This window comes from Girardinichthys multiradiatus, chromosome 3 (genome assembly GCF_021462225.1).
Source record: "Girardinichthys multiradiatus isolate DD_20200921_A chromosome 3, DD_fGirMul_XY1, whole genome shotgun sequence".
Taxonomy (NCBI): Eukaryota; Metazoa; Chordata; class Actinopteri; order Cyprinodontiformes; family Goodeidae; genus Girardinichthys; species Girardinichthys multiradiatus.
In genome coordinates this window covers 46,442,096-46,463,082 of record NC_061796.1, presented here as the reverse complement: position 1 = coordinate 46,463,082, position 20,987 = coordinate 46,442,096, and the positions used below count along the sequence as shown (strand labels likewise).

The 20,987-nt window shown below is 39.2% G+C and overlaps 2 protein-coding genes and 1 long non-coding RNA gene across 5 annotated transcripts in view; 1 reads left to right on the top strand and 2 right to left on the bottom strand.

Moving 5' to 3' along the window:
- Positions 1-3,629: 3,629 nt before the first annotated feature.
- tspan13a (tetraspanin 13a) lies at positions 3,630-7,753 on the bottom strand. Its single transcript, XM_047361936.1, has 6 exons — positions 7,557-7,753; positions 5,596-5,763; positions 5,434-5,514; positions 4,492-4,605; positions 4,296-4,409; positions 3,630-4,203 (listed from the first exon to the last, which is right to left on the bottom strand). The coding sequence occupies exons 1-6, from the start codon at positions 7,617-7,619 to the stop codon at positions 4,129-4,131; spliced, it is 615 nt and encodes a 204-aa protein (XP_047217892.1). The 5' UTR covers positions 7,620-7,753; the 3' UTR covers positions 3,630-4,128.
- Positions 7,655-20,987, top strand: part of LOC124866241 — a 25,323-nt gene continuing 11,990 nt past the window's right edge. The window contains exon 1 of the long non-coding RNA XR_007037757.1: positions 7,655-7,789. This is a non-coding gene — a long non-coding RNA (uncharacterized LOC124866241). The remainder of the gene's footprint in view (positions 7,790-20,987) is intronic.
- The window catches only part of LOC124866239 (C-type lectin domain family 4 member C-like), an 8,308-nt gene continuing 3,606 nt past the window's right edge, over positions 16,286-20,987 (bottom strand). For 2 of the 3 annotated variants that reach the window (XM_047361934.1, XM_047361932.1), the window contains exons 4-8: positions 19,466-19,570; positions 18,140-18,334; positions 17,482-17,636; positions 17,250-17,365; positions 16,286-17,020 (exon numbers count right to left, since the gene is read on the bottom strand). In XM_047361934.1, coding sequence (XP_047217890.1) covers positions 16,879-17,020; positions 17,250-17,365; positions 17,482-17,636; positions 18,140-18,334; positions 19,466-19,570 — 713 coding nt within the window. In that variant the 3' untranslated portion in view covers positions 16,286-16,878. The remainder of the gene's footprint in view (positions 17,021-17,249; positions 17,366-17,481; positions 17,637-18,139; positions 18,335-19,465; positions 19,571-20,987) is intronic. The other variant, XM_047361935.1, reaches the window with a different exon arrangement.

Here is a 20,987-nt window from a genome sequence, read left to right as displayed (position 1 = left end):
AGTTGCTGTTTAAAATGGGAAAGACAGGAGAACATGTCATTAAAGTAAGGCAGATGTGTGTTGACATTTGGTATGGAAATGGCCTAAACTCGGCCCAGATTTAGTCAGAGCAGCAACTAGAAAGGGACTGTGACAAACGAAGCTGGACACGGATCCAACTTCATCTTTCCACCACAAACGGCAGGAAGATTTAATCACATCTTTAAGGTTCAGTAAGAGAACCACGGGAACCTTGGTGCACTGCATCACTGGCTCTGCCGGTAAAATAAAATGGGTCATCATTGGATCTATTAGCTGAATAATAATCATAAACATTCAGTGAATCAGTAAAAAAAAGGTTCAGCAGACTAAAGATCAACCTTGTTCCAGAGCTGCCTCAGTCTACAGATGTAAAGCCAAAGAGATGAGCTGAAGAGAAGACAACCAGGAGGATGTGCAGAGGAATGGTCAAAGATCTCTGTTGTCGGCAAACTGGGGGGAAACAAAGGAGCGATACCAGCGTTTGATAATATTTTTGCCTAAACTGAATAAATGAGCTTAATGGTTGTATTTTAATGGGATACTTGTCTTTAACAGGGGTGCCAATAAGTGAAGGGGCTTGAAATTTCACATATATTAAATGTATCTGAATCTCCACATTTAAAGGTTTAGACTGTTCCACGGTTCATCTCCACCACGAGCGTTCAGGATGTTACATTTCCTCAACCTAAACCAGTACATGGTGATCCTGTTTATAGTGTTTATGCTGCAGTATTTATGAAGCTAACCTTCACCTTGTAGATGAAACAATATGGCTACTGAACGAGTCCCATTAAAGAACACAAATAGAGAGTAAACTATAAAAAGTGGCGTGTTTTGAATTCATTTATGAAGTCCAGCAGAAATAAAGAGTCAACGTAGCGTTACAATCCAGCAGAAACATTACAGGACAGAATAAGAAACAAAATTCAGTAAAAACACTTTCAAAAAGAGATTTTTCAGACCAGCTTAAATTTATATTAAAAGGCTTTAAAAATGTTTTAATTAAGCTAACTTCAAAAATGAATTTATTTTAAAAGTTTAAATGTTATAGTTGAATAAATATGTAACATTAATCATTCACTTCTAATGATACCAATGTATGACACTTACCAAAACACACATTTATATGTTTTTTTATCTAAAAGACAAAAAATATTTCAATGAAAGAAAAGTTTCACCCTAGCCCAGTTTTGTCGCTGCTCATTTATGTTTTTATTTTAGATTTCTGTATCTTTAATAAAAAGGTTTAAGAAGCTCATAAATGTTATGCACTCATATTTTACACAAAAGCTTAAACTCCAGTCATTTTTAAACGAATTATTTCATGTGGGCTTAAACAATATTTACAGCATTAGATTAGTTTTACTTTTGCCTTTTTTAATTATCCTGCCATCATTTTTTTTAGTCCTTCATGTTTTATGTGGTGAGAAACCAAAATGATCCTTTTTATGCTGCTGAGGTTTTAAAATTCACCTTGAAATAAGTAAATGTCTCTCTGAAGGTAGTTTAGGAAACCAACTCAAAAAGTCCCAAATGAATCTAAAACAAACGATTATTAGGAAATATTTCTGAAAATGACAGAACATGTGCTATCAGATCCTGACAAGATGAATTTCTCCATCCAGTAGTTGGTGAATTGATGCAGCTGCAGACATGCAGTAAGTGTGGTGCTAAAACAGAGAGCTAAGGTTAAAGCTGATGTTCAGAGGAGGAAATGTGGCGAGCAGAGCAGTTGATCTGAGCTCACAGACCTGTTGGAGAACAGGTTGGGCCGCCTGAGGATTGCAGCTCCTGGTTAACATCCTGGTTGGGCTGGAGGAATGTGAACCTGTCATGAGTCAACATCTCCTTTGCCATGAAACCACACGAGCTTCTGTGTCACGCTCGGTGTTTCTGGACGCTTCTTCCCCAGGTGAGGATGAACGAGTTTACACACCATTCAAAAACAGTCAAATCTTTTATTTTCCCGCAGCCTCAGCAGCAGCATGTGAGGAGACGGTAATGCATCCGGCCTGGTGCCGGTCTGCTCTGTTTGCAGAAGGAGTGTTTAAACACAGAGCACACACACAGTGGCATGATGTTTAACCTCGACCAGAATCAGAAAAGTCTGAATAAAAGAGGCTGATTCCTCTCAGTTCTGCTCAGTGAACATTAAGATAAGATCAGCAGCAGCTTATCTGAGCCAGCAGCCTTCAGCTTCACTCTGTCCACAGCTCACTGGGTTCAGGTAGTAACCCGATCCCTTGCAAACTCCATTTACAGTGGCCCAGCTCGGCCTAATGGAGCAAACAGAACCATCGGTGTGGAGACTCGGTTTCCATGGTGATTCCTGAGAGGTGGAGCAGATGGAGGTGAATGCTGTTGTTGTTTCACCCCTTTTCAGCCAGGCTGAACTGCTCAGTTTGACTGAAGACTTTTGTATGAGCGGCTCCTGAACCTCCCAGCTTCAGACTTATTAACAGACATTTAAACAAAACGCAAAAGCCTCAAGATTTATTCTAGAAAATATTGTATCCATTTAATAATTTGCTTCTGATACATAAAGAAAAAGCAAGCTTAGAAAGAGATGCAGTCAATCAGTTTTGGATTTGAAGATTTTATTATCCATTGTCATGATCCCAACTTTGGGATCTAATGAAATTTGCTTCAGTGGTATTAAAAATATTTTCTTACAAAAGATTTGAGCTTATTTGCTTTCATTGTTAAAATTGATGGGAGATAAATCGAAAAACAATCTTAAAGGTTGAAACGTCACCTTCAGTCCCTTTTCTACAGCAAGACTGGATTTAACTGTAAATAAGGAGCGAAATAAAGGCAGCTAAAAGTGACTTTTTCCTCATTTGTAAATAAGAGTTTGAGTTTTCACCCTTTAATCCAGTGTTTTTCAGGCACACTGACCTGCGCTATTTTACATGTTTCTCTTGATTCAGATGATTGCTGCGCAGAAAAAGCCTGTTAATGAGCCATCCATTGAAATCAGGGAGACATCTCGAACATGCAGGCCAGTGTGCCTGGAGGAACAGGGTTGTAAAACTCTGCATTAATCTGAACAATGCAAATAATTACAAAAACCATAAATAATTTAAAAGGCCTCTTTGTAGAGATCCATCTTTCACCTCCAAGGTCAGAACAAACCCAACTGAAGCACGCTCCAGTTGCAGGTTTAGGAACCAGTACCCTGTCTGTGCTCAGGAGCATCAAATGCTAGCAGTGCATTTCTTTACATTTAAACACCAAAGGAACTGGTTCATTAACAGAGGTTGCATTGCGTGTGTAAAAGATTGGATTGGATATAAATCGAAGTGCAAATAAGTAGTTTTTTTTTAACTTAAGCTCGTGTTTTTAAACACATGGCGGCCATATTGGATTTGGGATTTTGAGAAGCTTCTTACATTTCCACTTCAGGGGCCTTCCAGGTTAATTTTCCCAAATCATAACTTGGAAAAGTCAACGAATAAAAATAGTTTTGTCTTAAAAATACTAACTGGATGAGTGCTGTTGTGGTTTAACAATGTCTGTCATTTTGTTGCTTCTTTGAACCCTTAAGATTTACTGAACCGAGAAAAACTGAGAACCCTGTGAGCTTCCAAGTGAACAGAAGTAAAATCTTTACTTTTTCCAGGTCTTCATTTATTCATTCACAGTTTTAAACATTAATCACTTAAAAACCTGCAGGGACAGAAAAATATTTCACTGCTTCCACGTTCAGAGGATTTGGTTTTATTTTGAGCTCAGACGCTGTTCGCCAAACTTCCATTTTCACCTTAAACTCACCAAGAGAAAACCCAATGATATGCATCATTAAATAAAGAGACTGATATGGATATATTATAATTAACAAATAAACCATAACACAGAAGTGCATGTCATAATACAGCACAGAGACAATGTTTTCTATCTGTACATACTCACTGATCAAATGGATGCACCAGATCCTAGTTTATCCTTTGTTTGGGCACAAATTAAACAATTATTGATGCATGTATTAAACATTTGGAATCATCAACATTGAATCGGACAAACATATCCACAAACAGAGCTCACTACAGCAACAAAGGTCGAAGCAGTTCTTCAGCAGTGCAGTTTGGTTTGTTTCAGTGTGAGCGGTCACAGAAACGCTCCAGGGTTTGATCGAGGATCCTTCAGGTTTCTGTATTTATGGGTGAGCCAAACTCCAAGAATCTGAAATGAACAGGGCAGAATTTCTAAATGTTGGCTGAACTTCACCCCGACGATAAGAATCAAATCTGAATCGCTGTGAAGACGAGACTGACCTCAGTGAAGCTGAAGAAGAGGCCAATACTGCCCACGAAGCGCAGCACCTCGCTGGCGTACTTCTGCAGGATGGAGGAACAAGGGTCGCAGGTCTGAGGGGTGGTGTAGCATTGCTGAATGGGTGGCAGGAGAGAGTTAGCAAAACCCAGATCAAGTTACAGCCCAGAAGAAGACGGAGCAAAAGGTTTAACTCACAGCGGGACAGGAACTGTTGTAAACAACAGAAGAGAAGCCACAGCAGTTTAGAGTTTTCTCCACATCTTTCTTAGTCACCTCGGACTTGTTCCAACCGACCTCCAGCAGCTTGTTCTGGACATTCAACAACATTTGGAAAGTGTTAATGTGTCTCCATACAAAGAGAATGAGCATCAAGAAACAACAACTTGAGAATCAGGTGAAGTTGAGACTTTTTGAAAATATTCTCCTCTTTATGCATTTCTTTTGACTGCCTGGGAGGCAACAGTTCCAGATGTTACTTGGTCCACTTCTTCTCGCGAACGGGTCTTCAGGCGTCTTAACAGTAATGGGTCTTTATTCATTTTTGTTTCTACATTATCCAACGTTGTCTGTTGGAGACGGTTCAGTACCGTCCTCTTCCTCAGCCGGGCCTTTTCAATGTGGTTTTCTACCGTCTTGAAAAATGATGGATGTCCTTGGAAAGCCAGAAGATGTTCTAAAACATCTGCTGATGTTCAGCATTAATACTGCCATCACAGAAGAGGAAATTAGCTTTGCCAAGGAACCTGATCCCCGAAATTCCTCCATAATGGTTTCATTATATTCTGCTCTGCATAGGGAGAAATCTGCAGATCATTGTGGTATTCCCCATCTTAAAATAGTCATCCTCCTCATTTATTGTATTTTATAAATAAACAACTGAAAAAAAGATTAAACGGATCCATGTTATCTCTAATTTAAGGAAGGCTGAATAACGATGATATCTCCTGGAATTAAACCAAAGCCCCTGCTTCTCTTAGAGCCACAGATGTACAACAGAGGAACGGAAATTTAAAAACCTTAAAGCTGTGCAGGAGGAAAACCTCCAAAAATCTGGTCTTACAAACAAAAGTTAGAATACTCGAATTTAGAGAGAGAGAACATTTATGTTTGAAGACAAGATCGGGAAATTGGACCCACCTGTTGGTCTGTGTTGAGAGCCAGACAGGCGCAGGAGATGGAAAACTGCAACACAAACACTGTAAACAGGATCACCATGTACTGGTTTACGTTGAGGAAATGTAACATCCTGAACGCTCAGAGTGGAGATGAACTGTGGAACAGTCTAAAGTCAAAGGATACAAAGAAGAGCAGGACCTGCTGGTGCTTCAGGGCGCCGCAAAGCCCCACAAAGGCCACCAGCAACAGGAAGGTGCCCACTCCGATGACCCCCGCCACCACGTTGATGCTGGAGACCAGGCCGAACCATTTCCCCCAGGCCGCCACTCCGATTAGCAGCAGACCCACCATCTGAGGGGACACAGGGAGGCGTGAGCGGAGAAGGATACTGCTTAACAAGTTCAAATATCAGGACATTCATGTGTCCTGGGTGGAGATTATAAGCAAAAGCTTCAATTAAAACCGTTGAGTTTTCTGTTTAAATCCTGCAGTTTGTTCATAGAAACTGCAGGATTTAAAATTTCATTCAGCGACTTTTAGTTCTAAATGTTTACCTGAATTAATGTGTAAAAGAAGACATTTTCCATCATTTTGATGTAAAAGGGTCAGAAACTATTACTACTGTGGCAGCTTAAAGAAACTTGGATTCAGTTTTTCTAACACCATCATTCTGACAAAGAGCCCTGAAGGTCCATTAAATGTACAGAGAAAAAGGTCGTATGTGAAAGAGTTTATCCTGACAGCAGAAAACACACCGTTTAAAAAAAAAGCAAAAACATACATAAGACATCGATGTAAAAAGAAGAAAAAGCCCTGCAGGAGGGAACATCTGGAGGGGATCCATCTGCTCTTTACTTCTGTTTTTAAATGCTTCCTACATTCAGCTGATCCATCTATATCCTCTTAAAATTTAATATTGTAGGAAACATCAACCAGCTGAACATAACCCGACATCTTCAGCTTTGTTCCCAAACGCTACATTAAAACAGAGCCCTCCACTAGAAGAGGGATCTGTAAATACAAACTTCAGACTATAATGTGTGTGACCAGTCGATGCATTTTATCCTGCTGGCGTTGAGCTGGATGCTACTTTACAAGCCTGTGCAAAAAAAAAAGGTGGAACTGATGAAAACCAGTGAAAAGAAAAGAAACAGTCCCTTATGGAGTCGCGTACGGACAGCATGGTAATTTTCTGTGGGTTTTAAATGTTGCAGGTCGAGGAGGACATTTTTCTCTTGATAATATACAACAAGTTGATTTAATTAAAAAGGGAGATTTTAAAGTCGAAAACATGCAGGACCCTGGAGCCCCCCTGCCCAACCCTTCAACTAATAAAGACCAGCAAACAGTCTTCTGCACCTTTATATTCTCTGCAGGGTCTTTAGAGAAGGACAGAAATCAAAGTTGAGCTAAAGGCAGAAGAGTTTCTGTTTTATTTCAGAAAACTGCTTCATTTTCCACGAAGAAGGAAAACAACTGCTGGAAACAGAAGGATGAGACTCCTCAGATTAGTCGGAGCTGTAAGACTAAGTCAGTGTGGAAATTAATTGTGGGTTTTAGTCTAACTTGACTCTTCTTCAGGTCAAATGTTTGAATCGACAACTTTGTAAATTATGTCAATTTTATTTCTTTAAACCAATTAAATCATCTCAGCTGTTGAACTGAAGGTTATAAATCTGTTTTTTTTTATTCTTGTTTATTAATCTTTTTCAAAATTCAACTGGAAAAACTATTCTTTTCCTTGACATTTAATGTTTTCTAAGAACATTCCTGCTCTGCTTCACTTACAACATTTTGAGTAAAAACTATTTTTCTAAGAGTCCTAATTATGACACCATATTCTGGCTTTTAAGATTAATTCCAGATCAGTTTTCTTCGTTTTTCTGCCAGTTTTGCTTAGAACTGCTGATTTTTAACAGCTGAACTTGATTGATTGAATGTAAATGAAAAACCAGTGAACTAATTAACCCAAAGATGATAAGAATCAGCAGGAACAACGAAGACAGAACAGCTGCTGCTTGTTTCTGGGAAGAACAGCAGGAACAATGAGCTGTTTAGTCCCGGTCAGGTTGACATTTTCCAGCCAGACTTTCTCCTCCTCCCACAGAAGAACTCGGAATTAGAAACACATCAGTGTTACTCACAACATAAACGACGTTTAGCGCAGAAAGCGCGTTCTTGGTGCAAACGAATCCTCCGCAAACCATCGCTGCTGTTTCCTCCTCAGAAATCCACAAAGTGTCTCAGGTGTAACAGCTGTTCGTCCGCCTTCAGGCTCCGCAGGTGGAGAAGCAGGACAGCGTTTCCTGGAGCCGCTCCTGCGCGCTGATTGGTCAGCTGGACTCTGCACATGACTCACCTTTTGTTCCTGCTGCAGGTAATTACTGAGCTGCAACCAGTGTCAAATGAACTCTGATCTCCGCGTCATGCAGCTAAAGCTCATCTGACATATGCATCTATAAAACCAGACGTCAGTGAACTCCACAGAGAATCTGTTTGCATTTTATTCAACGTATTCGGTTCAACTTCTTCTTGAAACAAATACTTTTACCTCCTCGTCAGACCAGAAAGGCCGCCATTAAAACATATGTGCATATCTGAATGTATTCTGAATAGCTTTCAGAAAAACATGCAATTATTACAATAAAACCATGGAAAAGAGTCTCAGCAGGCGTGGGGATCTAATCAAGACACCTAACAGATGCATTAAAGTAGGAACATTTAAAAAAGAGCCCAAAGTAAAATAAATTCTTGTTTTGGGAATACAACAGTTTTATTTTTACAGTTTATAACTGTTAATATTTAATAAAACAATTTGTGATATTTCTTTACTTAGATAAATAACTTCATATGACTACATTAAAACTAATAAAATGGGAAATAAAATGAATCATAAAAGAGAAAAAAATAGTAAAGGACCAACATAAATGCTAAAATAGTTTCCTAACAAAGACAAAAAGAGCGGTTTACACCAGTTTAAATAAAAAAATGGATTAATAAAAGGATATCATAACGCAGCAACTTTATTTCTAAAGCTGTTTAAGACAGTCAGCTGAAATAAAGTGCTGCGCATAACTGATTTAACAAAGAATTAACATATATCAGAATATAAGACTTTCAGATATAAAATCTCGAATAAATCAATTGGAGTTTGACCTTTTAGTATGGCTCCCTCTTGTGGCCACGCTAGCTTTCTGACTCAACAATTTTACCAGGTAAAAATGCTTTATTAGTAAAAGCTTTACCACACGAATACAGACTTAAAAAGGTGATTTTGCTTAAGTTTTGCAAGAGTTAAAAAAAATTATGTTAAGTGTTGTAGAAAAATTAGTTTTTACCAAAACAGAGACCAATGATTGTCACTCAGAATCAGCTTTATTTTAATCTTGCAAGAGAGAAGGATTTTTACAACATTGGAGATGTGCTCAGTAGTGCCCAGAGAGAGAGACAGAGACCTGTTGTCCTAGACATAATCTTAACAGTGTGGCGTACATATTATCTCACACAGCTGCAAGCAGAAGGCTGAGAAACCTTTACTCTAAGACTAAATAAGAGAAGAACGGAACAAAACTGAGGGGTTCTAATACTTTTGTCAGTTCCTGTAGAGAATCAAAGAACAAATCAAGGAACTAAAGATTTTCATAACACCCTCGTCTATTAGAATGAAACTAGTTTCATATGTTATCGAACACTGAAGAAAACAATAAAATAAATTTTACTGAATGACAATGATGGAAAGTAGAAGAAAATGTAATTATAAAAGTGAATTGATAAATAATAAAAATTAACAATAAAATTAGTAATAAAAACGAATAAAAATTCGTTTTTATTACTAATTACAGGTGTTTTTCTCAAAAAATCCAGTTTCAACCTGCAATATTACTTCAGGTGATGAGACATTTAAGTAAGTGACCAATGCTTGAGGAGGTGTGGTTGGGCTAGGAGAAGAGCTAACACCAGTACTATCTAGAACTTCATCAGGAGGTTTAGGCTGATCCACAAACTGAATTTGAAACAATCCCAGTGGGTCTCTTCCAGAAACATCAGCTCCTAAAACCAAAACAAGTTCATGAAGTTCTGCATGATTAACAGAAGGCCGGGACTTCTTCCACATTTCTCTGACAGTTATTAGCAGGGGATTATATCTAGTGGTGTCAGCTCGTTGGGTGGACTTGTCTCTAATCAAACTGATGCGTTGACAGAACCTTTTGGATTTGAATTCCAGCACACATAAGTCCAGTCCGGACACCATTTTCCAATTACTAGCCTCCCAGGTGTGCGGACACAAATGTACACATCTGCTTTCTGAAACCAACTGTCATGACCTTCACAGGGGACCACGTCACAGAGGTCAATCCCTGCTGCCACTGTGGTATTCTTAGGGTTACCTTTACAGTTACCTGTCTCAGTGGTTCTGATGTGGAGACAGCTCTGTCAGACCTGATAAGCTTTGATAAAAACATGGAAAGAATAAACCAACATAACATAACAATGATGAAGACAGAGAACAAACATGCAAAAAGTCCCATCTTCTGTACATCTCCAATTTGGGAGACTTGAGGAAGATAAAAGACATCTTCTTCTCATCCATTCTTCACCCACCTCTTCAGTCACTCTCCAGTGATTAGCTCACAGTACTTTGGCTTGTGGTCCTTCATGGGATGATCTCCATTCTTCACATCCTGTGATGGTTGGAGGAGGCCTAGTGCTCCAGCCCGTTGGCTTGGGCCGACGTCCCTCAGGAGTGGAGTCGTCTGGTGGATTAGGAAGCCGTCTGCGGTAAGCAGCCACTGTTCGAGCCACCAGCAGCACCTTGGAATGGACTCTGTTTGTGTTTGGACCTTCGATGTCTCTTCCTTGGCTGGTCAAATAACCCTTGCTGCAGTTGGTGTAATCTGACTGCATCCTGCTAATGGCAGACAGCTCCACCTGGAGAGAAGGCTCGATATACGGTTGCAGACAAACTTCTACAGTAATCGCTGTTTTCAGTGGCCTTCAAACAGTTCTAGAATAAATAAATTATTCTTTGTTTTCATTGCACCAAAACAAAATGAAACTTATGTCTATCCTTATTTAGCATGAAATTCAAATGCAGTGGTTCATTATTAGCCCAGGTGCTTAACTCAGTTTGCATCATATTAAAGCTCAAAATCTTCAAATAGGAATATTTACTTTGATAAGTAAGACTGGTCCATTCTGAGTCTGCATTTTATCCACTGTATCACTTGGCGATGTCAAACTTTAGATCTGCTGCCGTCTGAACTTCTTTATTTCCAACAGTTGGTTCAGTTACTGAAGGTTCAAATAATTCTGTTTGTATTTTTACCTTTTCCATTAAGCAGAAACTACTTTAATAATTACATGGATCTTCATCAAAATATCCAGCGAAGGAGAATTAATCTTTTGACTAATTTAGAGGAATTAACGGCGTACATTCAGACAGGTTCTCAGGATGAGGCCTTGGGGAGCTGGGCACCAGTTTTATAGACAAAACACAAAGTCTCACAACGTCACTAAGTCCTCACTGGAGATATGAGCAACCTTCCCCATAGTTACAGTACTGCTTCCAAACGTGCTAAAACTTTTATAACTCAGTGTTTCATTTTATTTTATTAAGGCTGACATCCCCTCTTTGTATGCATGGTTCAACCCATTAGTCAATTTAGCATTTGTCTTTTGTCTTTAATGATTGAAAGAAATGTTTTAGCAACCAAGACCACATTAAATATAATTTAAAGAAATTAAGAGTCTATTTCCTTCTTGCCAATATATTGCTCCTCAAAAGGTTCATTTTGTACATTAATATAAAGGTCTATTTCCCTTATTAGACTGCTTATTTTATAATCTCGTTAGCTTCAGTTTGTGTAGGTAATGTGGCGTTTTCCTTTAAATTTCATTTGAAATCATGCATATAATTTTAACCTAGTTAGAACCACATAGGATTGATGTATTTAAAATATTTATAGCTATGTTTTAACCATTTACATCATTAGAATTATTCATTAAGAATGAATTAATTTATCATCATGTATTTCAAATGAATTAGTATTATAATTAAATTGGTCTCAGAGTTCACCACTGTGAATTTACCTAAATAAATTCTGGAAAAAAACAACATGAACATCCCCAATGATTCTGCAAGCAAAACTAATTATTTGAAGTTTAAACTATTTCATTAACATTTTAATTATAAAACACATAAATCTAAATTTCATGCTTTATCCTTAATCATTTTATAAACATGTATTTTAATGCAGTTCTCACAACAAGCCCCCTTTATTATTCTCACTTTTCTTTCAAACAGTGTTGAACTCAGGAAGGGAGGGGTGAGCGTTTCCATGGAAGTTAAGGTGTGTTCAAACCTGGTAGGTGGGCGGAGCCAGGCGGAACCAACCTCTGATAGGCTGTCTGTAGGTGGGCTGTGGGCGGACCCCACGGTTCTGTCCTTCCAACCCATCTTAGTGGACCTTAGACTGCAGAACTGTTCACATCAACTTACATCAAAAACACGCTGCTTCTTAGGAGTTAAGAATCTTTCCTGAAAACTGAAGGTTTTAATCAGTCTGGGTTAGAAAATATTATTCTAAATATGAATTATTATAGCAACATATGAACAAACATTCATTCATTCCAATGAAACAAAGACAAACATCACAGACAGAGACACCGTTGGACAAAATTTAGTTGTTTTTTCCTGATCAAATTGTAAATATGAAATTTAATAAATGTTTTAATGACGTCAAATCTACTCAGTGACTTAATGAAGCTTCAGGAATTTAAAGACATTTTCAACAATCTCTTTTCAAAAATGTTTTTCTTAGCATATCTCCAGATGCTTTGATTGATAATCATCAGGATCTTGTTTAAAGATAAGTGAACACAATTCAAATAATCTCAAATAATTTAGAAGCACAGCAGCAGTTTTCTCTGATATGAATCCAAATGATTTGCTGATGAAACTCTTTGCTAATTCTTCATACTTTAAACATTGTAATGACAGCAGAGTTGCTGTTAAATTTCTCTTTTTGTTAAGTTTAATTTGATCACAGCTGTATTTTCTCTGCTCAGGTTAAATGCAGACAATTATTTTTAGGCCAGTATTGACATTTATGGTTATACCCAGAAACTAAACAGACACAAACACTGCAGTGTTAAAACTTAACCAGAAAATGAACAATTAAGTTTAATCCCCAACTAGATTTTATGTCATTATAGCTCTTCAAAAGACATAATTGGACATAATTGTCTTTAAATCAGGGTTATTAAAGTTTTGAAAGTTGGGGAAGAAAGTTATTCTCAGGACCCCTCTGTTATAATTCAAATGCTAGAAAATGTTCCATTATTTGAAATATTGGTCATGTGAAATAATCGTTTGTACTAAGCAGAGTCTTTAGAGAACATGATATGAGAGTTTTTGTGGTACCACTTGTCTCATTAGATTCTTTCTTACCTTCAGAACCAAAAATACATCTTTCCATTCTCATTTTCCAGGTTTTTTCCAGGGAAGATGTGTTTAACTGAACCCATTACTCTGAAACATTTTGCTGTTGGGGTGTTAGAGAAAATAACAAGTGTTTTTATATTCCAATGCAACACAGAAGTGATTAGATTGTCTTTCTTTTCCCAGAGGAGAAAATGCAGAACCAAGCTTTTCATAGTTTTGTCAGGACCAGATATGAGGTACAGTGTAAGTCAGCAGGCTTCATAAAATCAGAAGAGTGGGAAAACCAGCTAATTTAACCTCTTTCCAGCAGCTGCTGTAAAAACAATGAAGTTGCACATTCCATTCAAGCTCCAGTTAACGCTTGTGGCCAAAGCTGTACCCCACTGGAAGTACTGCGTCAGACTGTACGGAGACCCTCTGCAGTAAAACTAACCCTATTCTCAGAGGTCTCTACCCGTTAGATTAACAGGGTTCACTCTGACAACAGGAAACAATACCTGAAGGAGAGTCCATCAGGTGTTACACATGCGATGGACTTTAAAATGCTCCTCCGTGGGATCTGTCCTGAGGCTGACATAGAAAACACATGGTTACTGCTGAGTTTTGGAGGTGTTCCTCTTTCTTTTAAGGACCTTTAGTAGCAATATTTGACCCTGAATCTACCATGATGAGAGAGAGAACTTGTTTCTCTAAAATAATTACTTTATGACTTTTGGAAAAGAATCTCTTTAACACAAGAATAACATTTAACCTCTTGTTACGTCTGTCAACGTCAAAACCACATCAGCTGCAGTTAATAAGCTTTCTTCATTGCAGAAAAACAGAAAAGATGTTTGCAAATGTGTGTGTTTGTACGTTACCCCCCTCAGTTTGTTGACCGCTCCAGAGTCGGACTGTTGTGGCATCCAGTCCCCTATCAGTCCAAAAACCCAGGCCCTCCCCTGGCTTGTTGGTGGACATTTGCTCTTTCCTTGTCCACTTTAACTTCTTCAGGAGGGAGGGAAAACTTTGCTCCAGCCTGTTTCTCCTCTGTCTGCATAAGATGTGCTCTCAAGATGAGTCCAGTGTAACACTGTTCTGGCTCTGGCAAACAGCATGGACTGTTGCCCATCTCAGTGGGTTTTGGGCTTTTTACCAGACTTCTTCTGAGTTTTGTTCTGGTGGAAACTTTCCCGCTGTCATCTGCAGCAGGCGGGCAGGACCTCTCCCTTTCAGGTCATGCTGAAGAAGCGTCTCTGGTGGAGTGAAGCCGTGGGGAGGGCAGGTGTCTAATGTCCAGGGAGCGAATCCCCGTGTGTGTGTGTGTGTGTAAGAGGCAGAGAAAAAGGTTAAGTACATGGTTCAGATTTTACACAATCAGAAATATTGTCAGTCAGTCAGTTAGTTTTTCACATACCTGTCATCCATTGTCTCTTTTTTCCTATTTTTCTCTTTTGTTGCTTCCTCAGTCCTTTTAATGTTGTAGAGCTGCAAACGTTTTAACACATATATTGATGCACTTGCTGCGTTGTGGTCCATATTTTTTCACACGTTTCTCCCTGGGGGAGGAGGAGGTGATCCCTTAGAAATTAACCGCTGTCCCATACTGACAGACTTGCCACACCCTTTACTTACTGGTAAATGGGGGAATATTCCTTTAAAACCTGCAGACGTCTCCACAAGAGTTTAGAGCTTTCTGGCACCCTAATCGCCTTCCCCCTAATTAACTGGTTAGGGGAGCCTCACTCAACCGTACAGGGAGGTGTCTCTACTGGTGAATTACTGGTCACCCGCATGCAGCATGGCATCAACCGTGCCAGCGAGGTCCGTACATCTCGCTCCTGGTCCAAGGCTCTATTTCTGCTTGTTTTTGTTTTTATATTTTGCAATTTAATTTATAGGCCTTTGGTTATAATTAAACTATTAAGCAAATTATTATTGATGATAATTAAATTATGCTGATTCATTGTTTCTCACCGTCTCTGGAAGAAATAAAATGTGGTTCTTTTGGATTCCAGCGCTGAGTCTCCAAGAGCACCGAGTCAGCAGTCCTCCACCCCTTAACACTAAAAGGGTTTGAGGCAGGGAAGCTCTTCCCAGGTTGATCAGACACTCCTGCCGATGTCCTCGGAAGAATTCAGTCAAGGAATCCCATCCTCGTCGCCATTTGTTGTAGAAGAATTAGTTTTTACCATGACAGAGACCGATGATTGTCACTCAGAATCAGTTTTATTTTAATCTTGCAAGAGAGAAGGATTTTTACAACATTGGAGATGCACTCAGTAGTGCTGCCAAATCATTCTGGATGGACAAAGCAAAGGTTCTCCTAGAAGCTGCAACAGTTTTCAAGGTGACTCTCATGAGACCTGTTGTCCTAGACATAATCTTAACAGTGTGGCGTACATATTATCTCACACAGCTACAAGCAGAAGGCTGAGAAACCATTACTCTAAGACTAAATAAGAGAAGAATGGAACAACACAGAGGGATTCTAATACTTTTGTCAGTTCCTGTAGAGAATCAAAGAGCAAATCAAGTAAGGAACTAAACATTTTCATAACAAGACATCACCAACAGAGTCAGAAAACCTGTAAACATTACAAACTTAAAGGTTTATCACATCTTTATCAATGAAAGAAAAACAATATCTACATATAAATCAATTATAGTGCAGTGCACCTCTTTGTCTCCTGCCAAACCTGATGTCTGCTGCTCTTTGAGGACTACACATAAAAAATAAGTTATAGATATATAGAAATAGAAAATAATTAACAAAGGCTGTGAAAAATAATGTACATTATATGTGATTTTTGCATTTATGATTTTAATACGCTTCCAAAAACTACAAAGCTTTTTTCAGTTTCTTTTTTATTTTGGGATATTGTGTAAGAAATATTGTGGGAAAACTGAATTCAATCCTGTTTGGATAAGGCTGTACCATAACTAAATGTGAGAAAATGAAGCACCATGAATACTTTCCTATTAGATTAGATGAACTATGCTATACCTGAAGGTCACTGTCTGTGGGTGTCAATAATGAAAGTAAAGAAAAAATGAAAAAAATGTCCTCCTCTTAAAACCCCCACAGAGTTTAGAGGGACTGCGACCTTTAATGAGCATTGTTTGATTACCCCGCTCTGATTTCTGGGGAGACACACATTGTTTGGCACGATGAAGCTTGGTATCAAACTGTCTTCTTGAGATGCTTCTGCTTTGAGAGACTGGTACAGTGTGAAGCAGTTACCTTCTAGCATAACGTTGCTAGTTTTTGTTTGCAGCGTCTGAGGTCAGGTTTACAATACTAGATTCAAAAATAATCAATTTAAGACTTCAACACTTTGAATGAAATCAATTAACTTTCTTCAGAGCAGACTATATATTTATTTACTTTAAATACATGAAATATTTAACCTATTGTGTCAGATAAGAAACAGCAGGTTTGCTGGAACGTAATAGCATCTTAAGCACAAAATATTTTAAGATATAATTCAGCAAGTTTTCATTTCCAATGATAGACTGCAGAGAACGCATGATGCTGCAGCAGGTGGTGGTGGTAATGCACTGTGATGTTTAACGATTCAACAGAAAACAAAACAAACAAACAAAAGTAAATAAATAATTAAAGTATAAAGTATTGGGAGGTAATTATATTAAGCTACCAATCTAGGTAAGAATGGTGTACCACAGGGCTTCATCCTTGGTCCACTCCAAATAAAAACTTTATTCTTAACTCTCATTAATCAAAACTGTCCTGTATTCACAGGTATCCACATTGGGTTTAACAGATTTAAATATTAACATTTTACAGTCTGTCCATTTGAGCAGCCCCCCCACACACAGATAAATGAGCAGATATTTTCACCTGAAATTAGTTTGCCAATACGAGCGACCAGGAAATGGAGAAATTAAAAAGGATCTTCAATGAAAAGGGAAAGAAGATGTTTTAACAGCCTCCAACAGATGAGGTTTTGTTTTTATTTTTGGCATTTACTAAAATGCTCATCACAGTTAAGTATTCCTGCATTAACAGAGAGCAGTGTTAGTTAAACCCTTAGAGCTTCACGTTCACAGATGAATTTGTTCTGAAACTGATGATCTGATTTGTCCCAGTTCTCTCTGAGATTTCTCCCAGGGATGAGCAGTGCGTATGGGTCTGATTTACCAAGGCTGTCCTTTATCCAGAACCTTCAAAACAGAAACATGAACCTCAGAATAGAAAATACATTATACAGCAGCTGGTGCAGCGCATTGGCACTAAACTGATAACAATCAGCATATAAATATTTGCTGTCGCTATATGAACAAAGAGAAGCCTGAGCAGAAGGCAAATCAGTATATGTAACTATTCTAAAAGCTTGTGAATTATATTTTCATTTTCACTTAAATTTGTAAAGTTTTACATAATAGTTCTTACATAAGAGTGTCATTATGTCCATCAACCCAGATCCAGTTCTTGTTGGTTTCTTGTAATCCCAGGAAGTATCCGTGGAATTGATCATAGTAGGGATTTGTGTTACTGCTGACAAATTCCTGTGAACAATTTGTTTTTTGATTTTCTTAAACTTTCTTACTTCAAACCATCTGTTTTACGCAGACACTTTGCTTTAAATGTATTATGTTAGCACAGATGTGGCTTTAGGTGTTACCTGCTCCTGCAGATCATCAATGACAACCAAATCTGCAGCTTTGCCCTGACAGTACTCTTGACTTTCCCTCCAGGTCTTCCAAGGAGAGTTTACATTGTAAAACAGGTAGCATTTTCCCCTGAAGGCTTTCCAGCCGTTCTGACACAGCTGACACTCTGGTTCCATTAGACATGGGGTAGAGGACAGAATAAAGTTAAAGTATGGTAAAATATTCTCAAACACAAAAAGATAATATATGTAAAAGATAATATATGTAAAATACATCCCTGAGTACTCATTTCATTCTTTATTTGTCAAAAATGCTCAAGGAAATATTTCAGGGGTTAGGGTGCAATTAGAAAATATTGGGAGGTGATTATATCAAGGTACCGTCTTAGATAGAAATGGCATACCACAGAGCTCCATTCTTGGTCCACTCCAAAAAAAAAACAATATTCTTTGAAATTAAAACTCCACTGTTAACATGTTTCTAATGGGTCAATATTAGTTGGTCCATATCTGACCCAGCCAGGCCCTGGCTTATATTGTTATCAGACAGGTAGCCGTCAACAGTGTATCTGTAATAATAATGGTCATGTATTTCTTTAAAACGGTCCTAATTGTAGATTAAGAAATGAATGAAATGAGTAATCCAGAGTTCATGTAGAAAAGTAATCACTTTTGTCAGGGCAGAAGTCTTTGACTGGAAAGTTGTCAAACGTCAGGATGATTTCCAGTGTCCTGTTCAGGTCATTTCTCACTCGGCTCAGCTCCTTGGTCTGGTACTCCATCATCGTTCTTTCCACCATCAGTTTCTTATTTTCTGTGGTAAGGTCACTGATATTTTCCTGCTGCTTGATCATCATCATACTGACTATCAAAACACACAAATTAGTCAGAAAGTTATTAAATCAATCAGTTTGTATCAGAGAAGCATCAACATTTTCTATTTCTCTCTCGGACCTTTTCAGGACATCAGAAAATATTGTTAGGATAGCGCCAAAAGACAGTTGACTGATTTTAATTTAACTGCTTATTTTTGGGGCTGCTTGATGAAAGCAGTGTTGGTTTGCAACAAGAAGGTCCAGGGTTGAATCCCACCCAGGGGTCTGCTCTGGGTACCCTGGCTTCCTCCCACAGAGCCAAACATGACCATTAGGCCGATTGGTCTCTCTAAATTGTCCTCAGTTTTCAGTGTGTTTATGTGTACAAGGTTTGTCTGACCTGTATGACTCCATGTTGACCTACGATAGACTGGTAACCTGTCCAGGGTATACTCCCCCTACTCGCAGGTATAGACAATGGATGAATGAATGGTTATTTTTGTAATACTGTGTTTTATACAATTTTATACTTCTGCTGGACACTTCCATAAGTCCATAAGACATGTGTTGCGTACCGTTATGCACCTTGGGGCTGTCACAATAACATTTTTCTTATGCTACACAATTTGTTGTTAAAACCTAAATGAGTAAATGTACCAGCAATATGTGTTTGTTGGTCTTAACACTGATCCAAGTCAACAAATTGGGAAATCTCAAAGTAATACCTGCATTTTCCATTAGCAGACGATGAGTCAAAGCTAGAAAGCAGGTGTTTTTTGCACATCTGCTTGGTGCAGCTGAAGGCTTTTAACTATTCCACAAAGTGCAGCCTGATTACATTGCACATGTTTCTCTGTGATATTCTGAACAGGATATTCTGGGAAAAAGCATGTAACAGGGTCACCTCTGTTCCCTCTGAACCACATCAACGTGGGCTCACAAATCTACAAGCTCAGCTTGTTGCTGCCGATATACAGGCCAGCTCAGCTCTACAGCTTCTTTCATATCGAATTTTAACACCTCCATAAGTTTCAAGCTGGGTACCATTAAGACCAGCAGTGTTCCTCACTTTTGTCAACCTTAAAAACTCCTCCTCCTATTGGACACTTGCATCCAAATGCTTTAACATCAACATGATCTTTATAAGGAAGCTATAGATTACTCTGTTGAAGTGAACTCACTGTAGATAATGATGGCGATGCACACAACCAGCACGACACAAAGAATCCCCAAAAACACCAACAGACGAGACTGAGAGAGGGTTGCTGCTTCCGCTTCTGCTGGACCTCAGAGAAACAATGATGATCAATGTTAGTATCGCTGTGGTTTTCAGTCAGATTTCTTTGACACCTGTATATTCTAACATATAACTGTGTTTTTTGATATTTATTAACAAATGTAACCATTTCAGATTTAAGTTTCTGCCTTAAAAATGTTCTAGTAAATTTTAATTCTCTGTTTAAACCTCTTAACTCCGAGTTAGATCAAAATTTTGACAGTTTTGACCATTTGTTAAAAATCAGCGTTCTTTTATTAAGGAAAGTGTTTTTGCCTGAGGCCTTGACACATAATGGCAAGTGAGAGAGACCATTTAACCTAACAGTCATGTTTTTGGACTGTAGGAAGAAGCTGGAGAACCCGGAGTCAAACCTAGAACCTTCTTGCTGCAAGGCTATAGAGGTACCAGCTGCACCACCATGCAGCCCACCTTCCAAGAATCTGAGGCAGAATTCCTAAAACAATATGGTGCTGCTGGGATTCATGCTGAGGCTCTCCTTTGGCCAGCCAGCTCCCTAATCTTCCCATGATCAAACATATGTTATTGGATCAACTCAGACCAGGAGATGATCTGCTGGATCTTATGGGCCAGTTCCAACAGATGTGGAGTGATCTGGTGTAGGAGAAGATCCAAAGGCTGTTTGGCTATGTTCCACATCATGTTGCAACTTGGATCCAGGCCTGAAGAGCTGTTGCACCTTTCAGACATGGTGTCCTGGTGGACTGACCACTCGGAGCAACAGGACATTTCCTGGTTCAACCGGGACCAAAGGTTCGGTTCGGGTCATTCTTGAATAAATAAACAATCCATTCGCGTTCTCTCTCAGGTATCTGAGTGAAGCTCCCAGACTGAAGACAGACATCCCCTCGGCCCCTTCTTTATCTTAATGAGGTTCTGACACAGCGGTGCGGAGACACGTCTCTTCAACATTGCGTGGCGGTCGGGGACAGTGCCTCTAGACTGGCAGACTGGGGTGGTGGTCCCCCTTCATAAGAAGGGGGACCGGAGGGTGTGTTCCAACTACAGGGGGATCACACTCCTCAGCCTCCCTGGTAAGGTCTACGCCAGGGTATTGGAGAGGACAGTCCGACCGATAGTCGAACTTCGGCTTCAGGAGGAGCAGTGTGGTTTTCGTCCCGGCCGTGGAACACTGGACCAGCTCTATACCCTCTACAGGGTGCTCGAGGGTTCATGGGAGTTTGCCCAACCGGTTCACATGTGTTTTATGGACCTGGAGAAAGCATTCGACTGTGTCCCTTGTGATGCCCTGTGGGGGGTGCTCCAGGAGTATGGAATCGGGGGCCCTTTACTAGGGGCCATCCGGTTCCTGTACAAGCGGAGCAGGAGTTTGGTCCGCATTGCCGGCAGTAAGTCGGACCTGTTCCCAGTGCATGTTGGACTCCGGCAGGGCTGCCCTTTGTCAC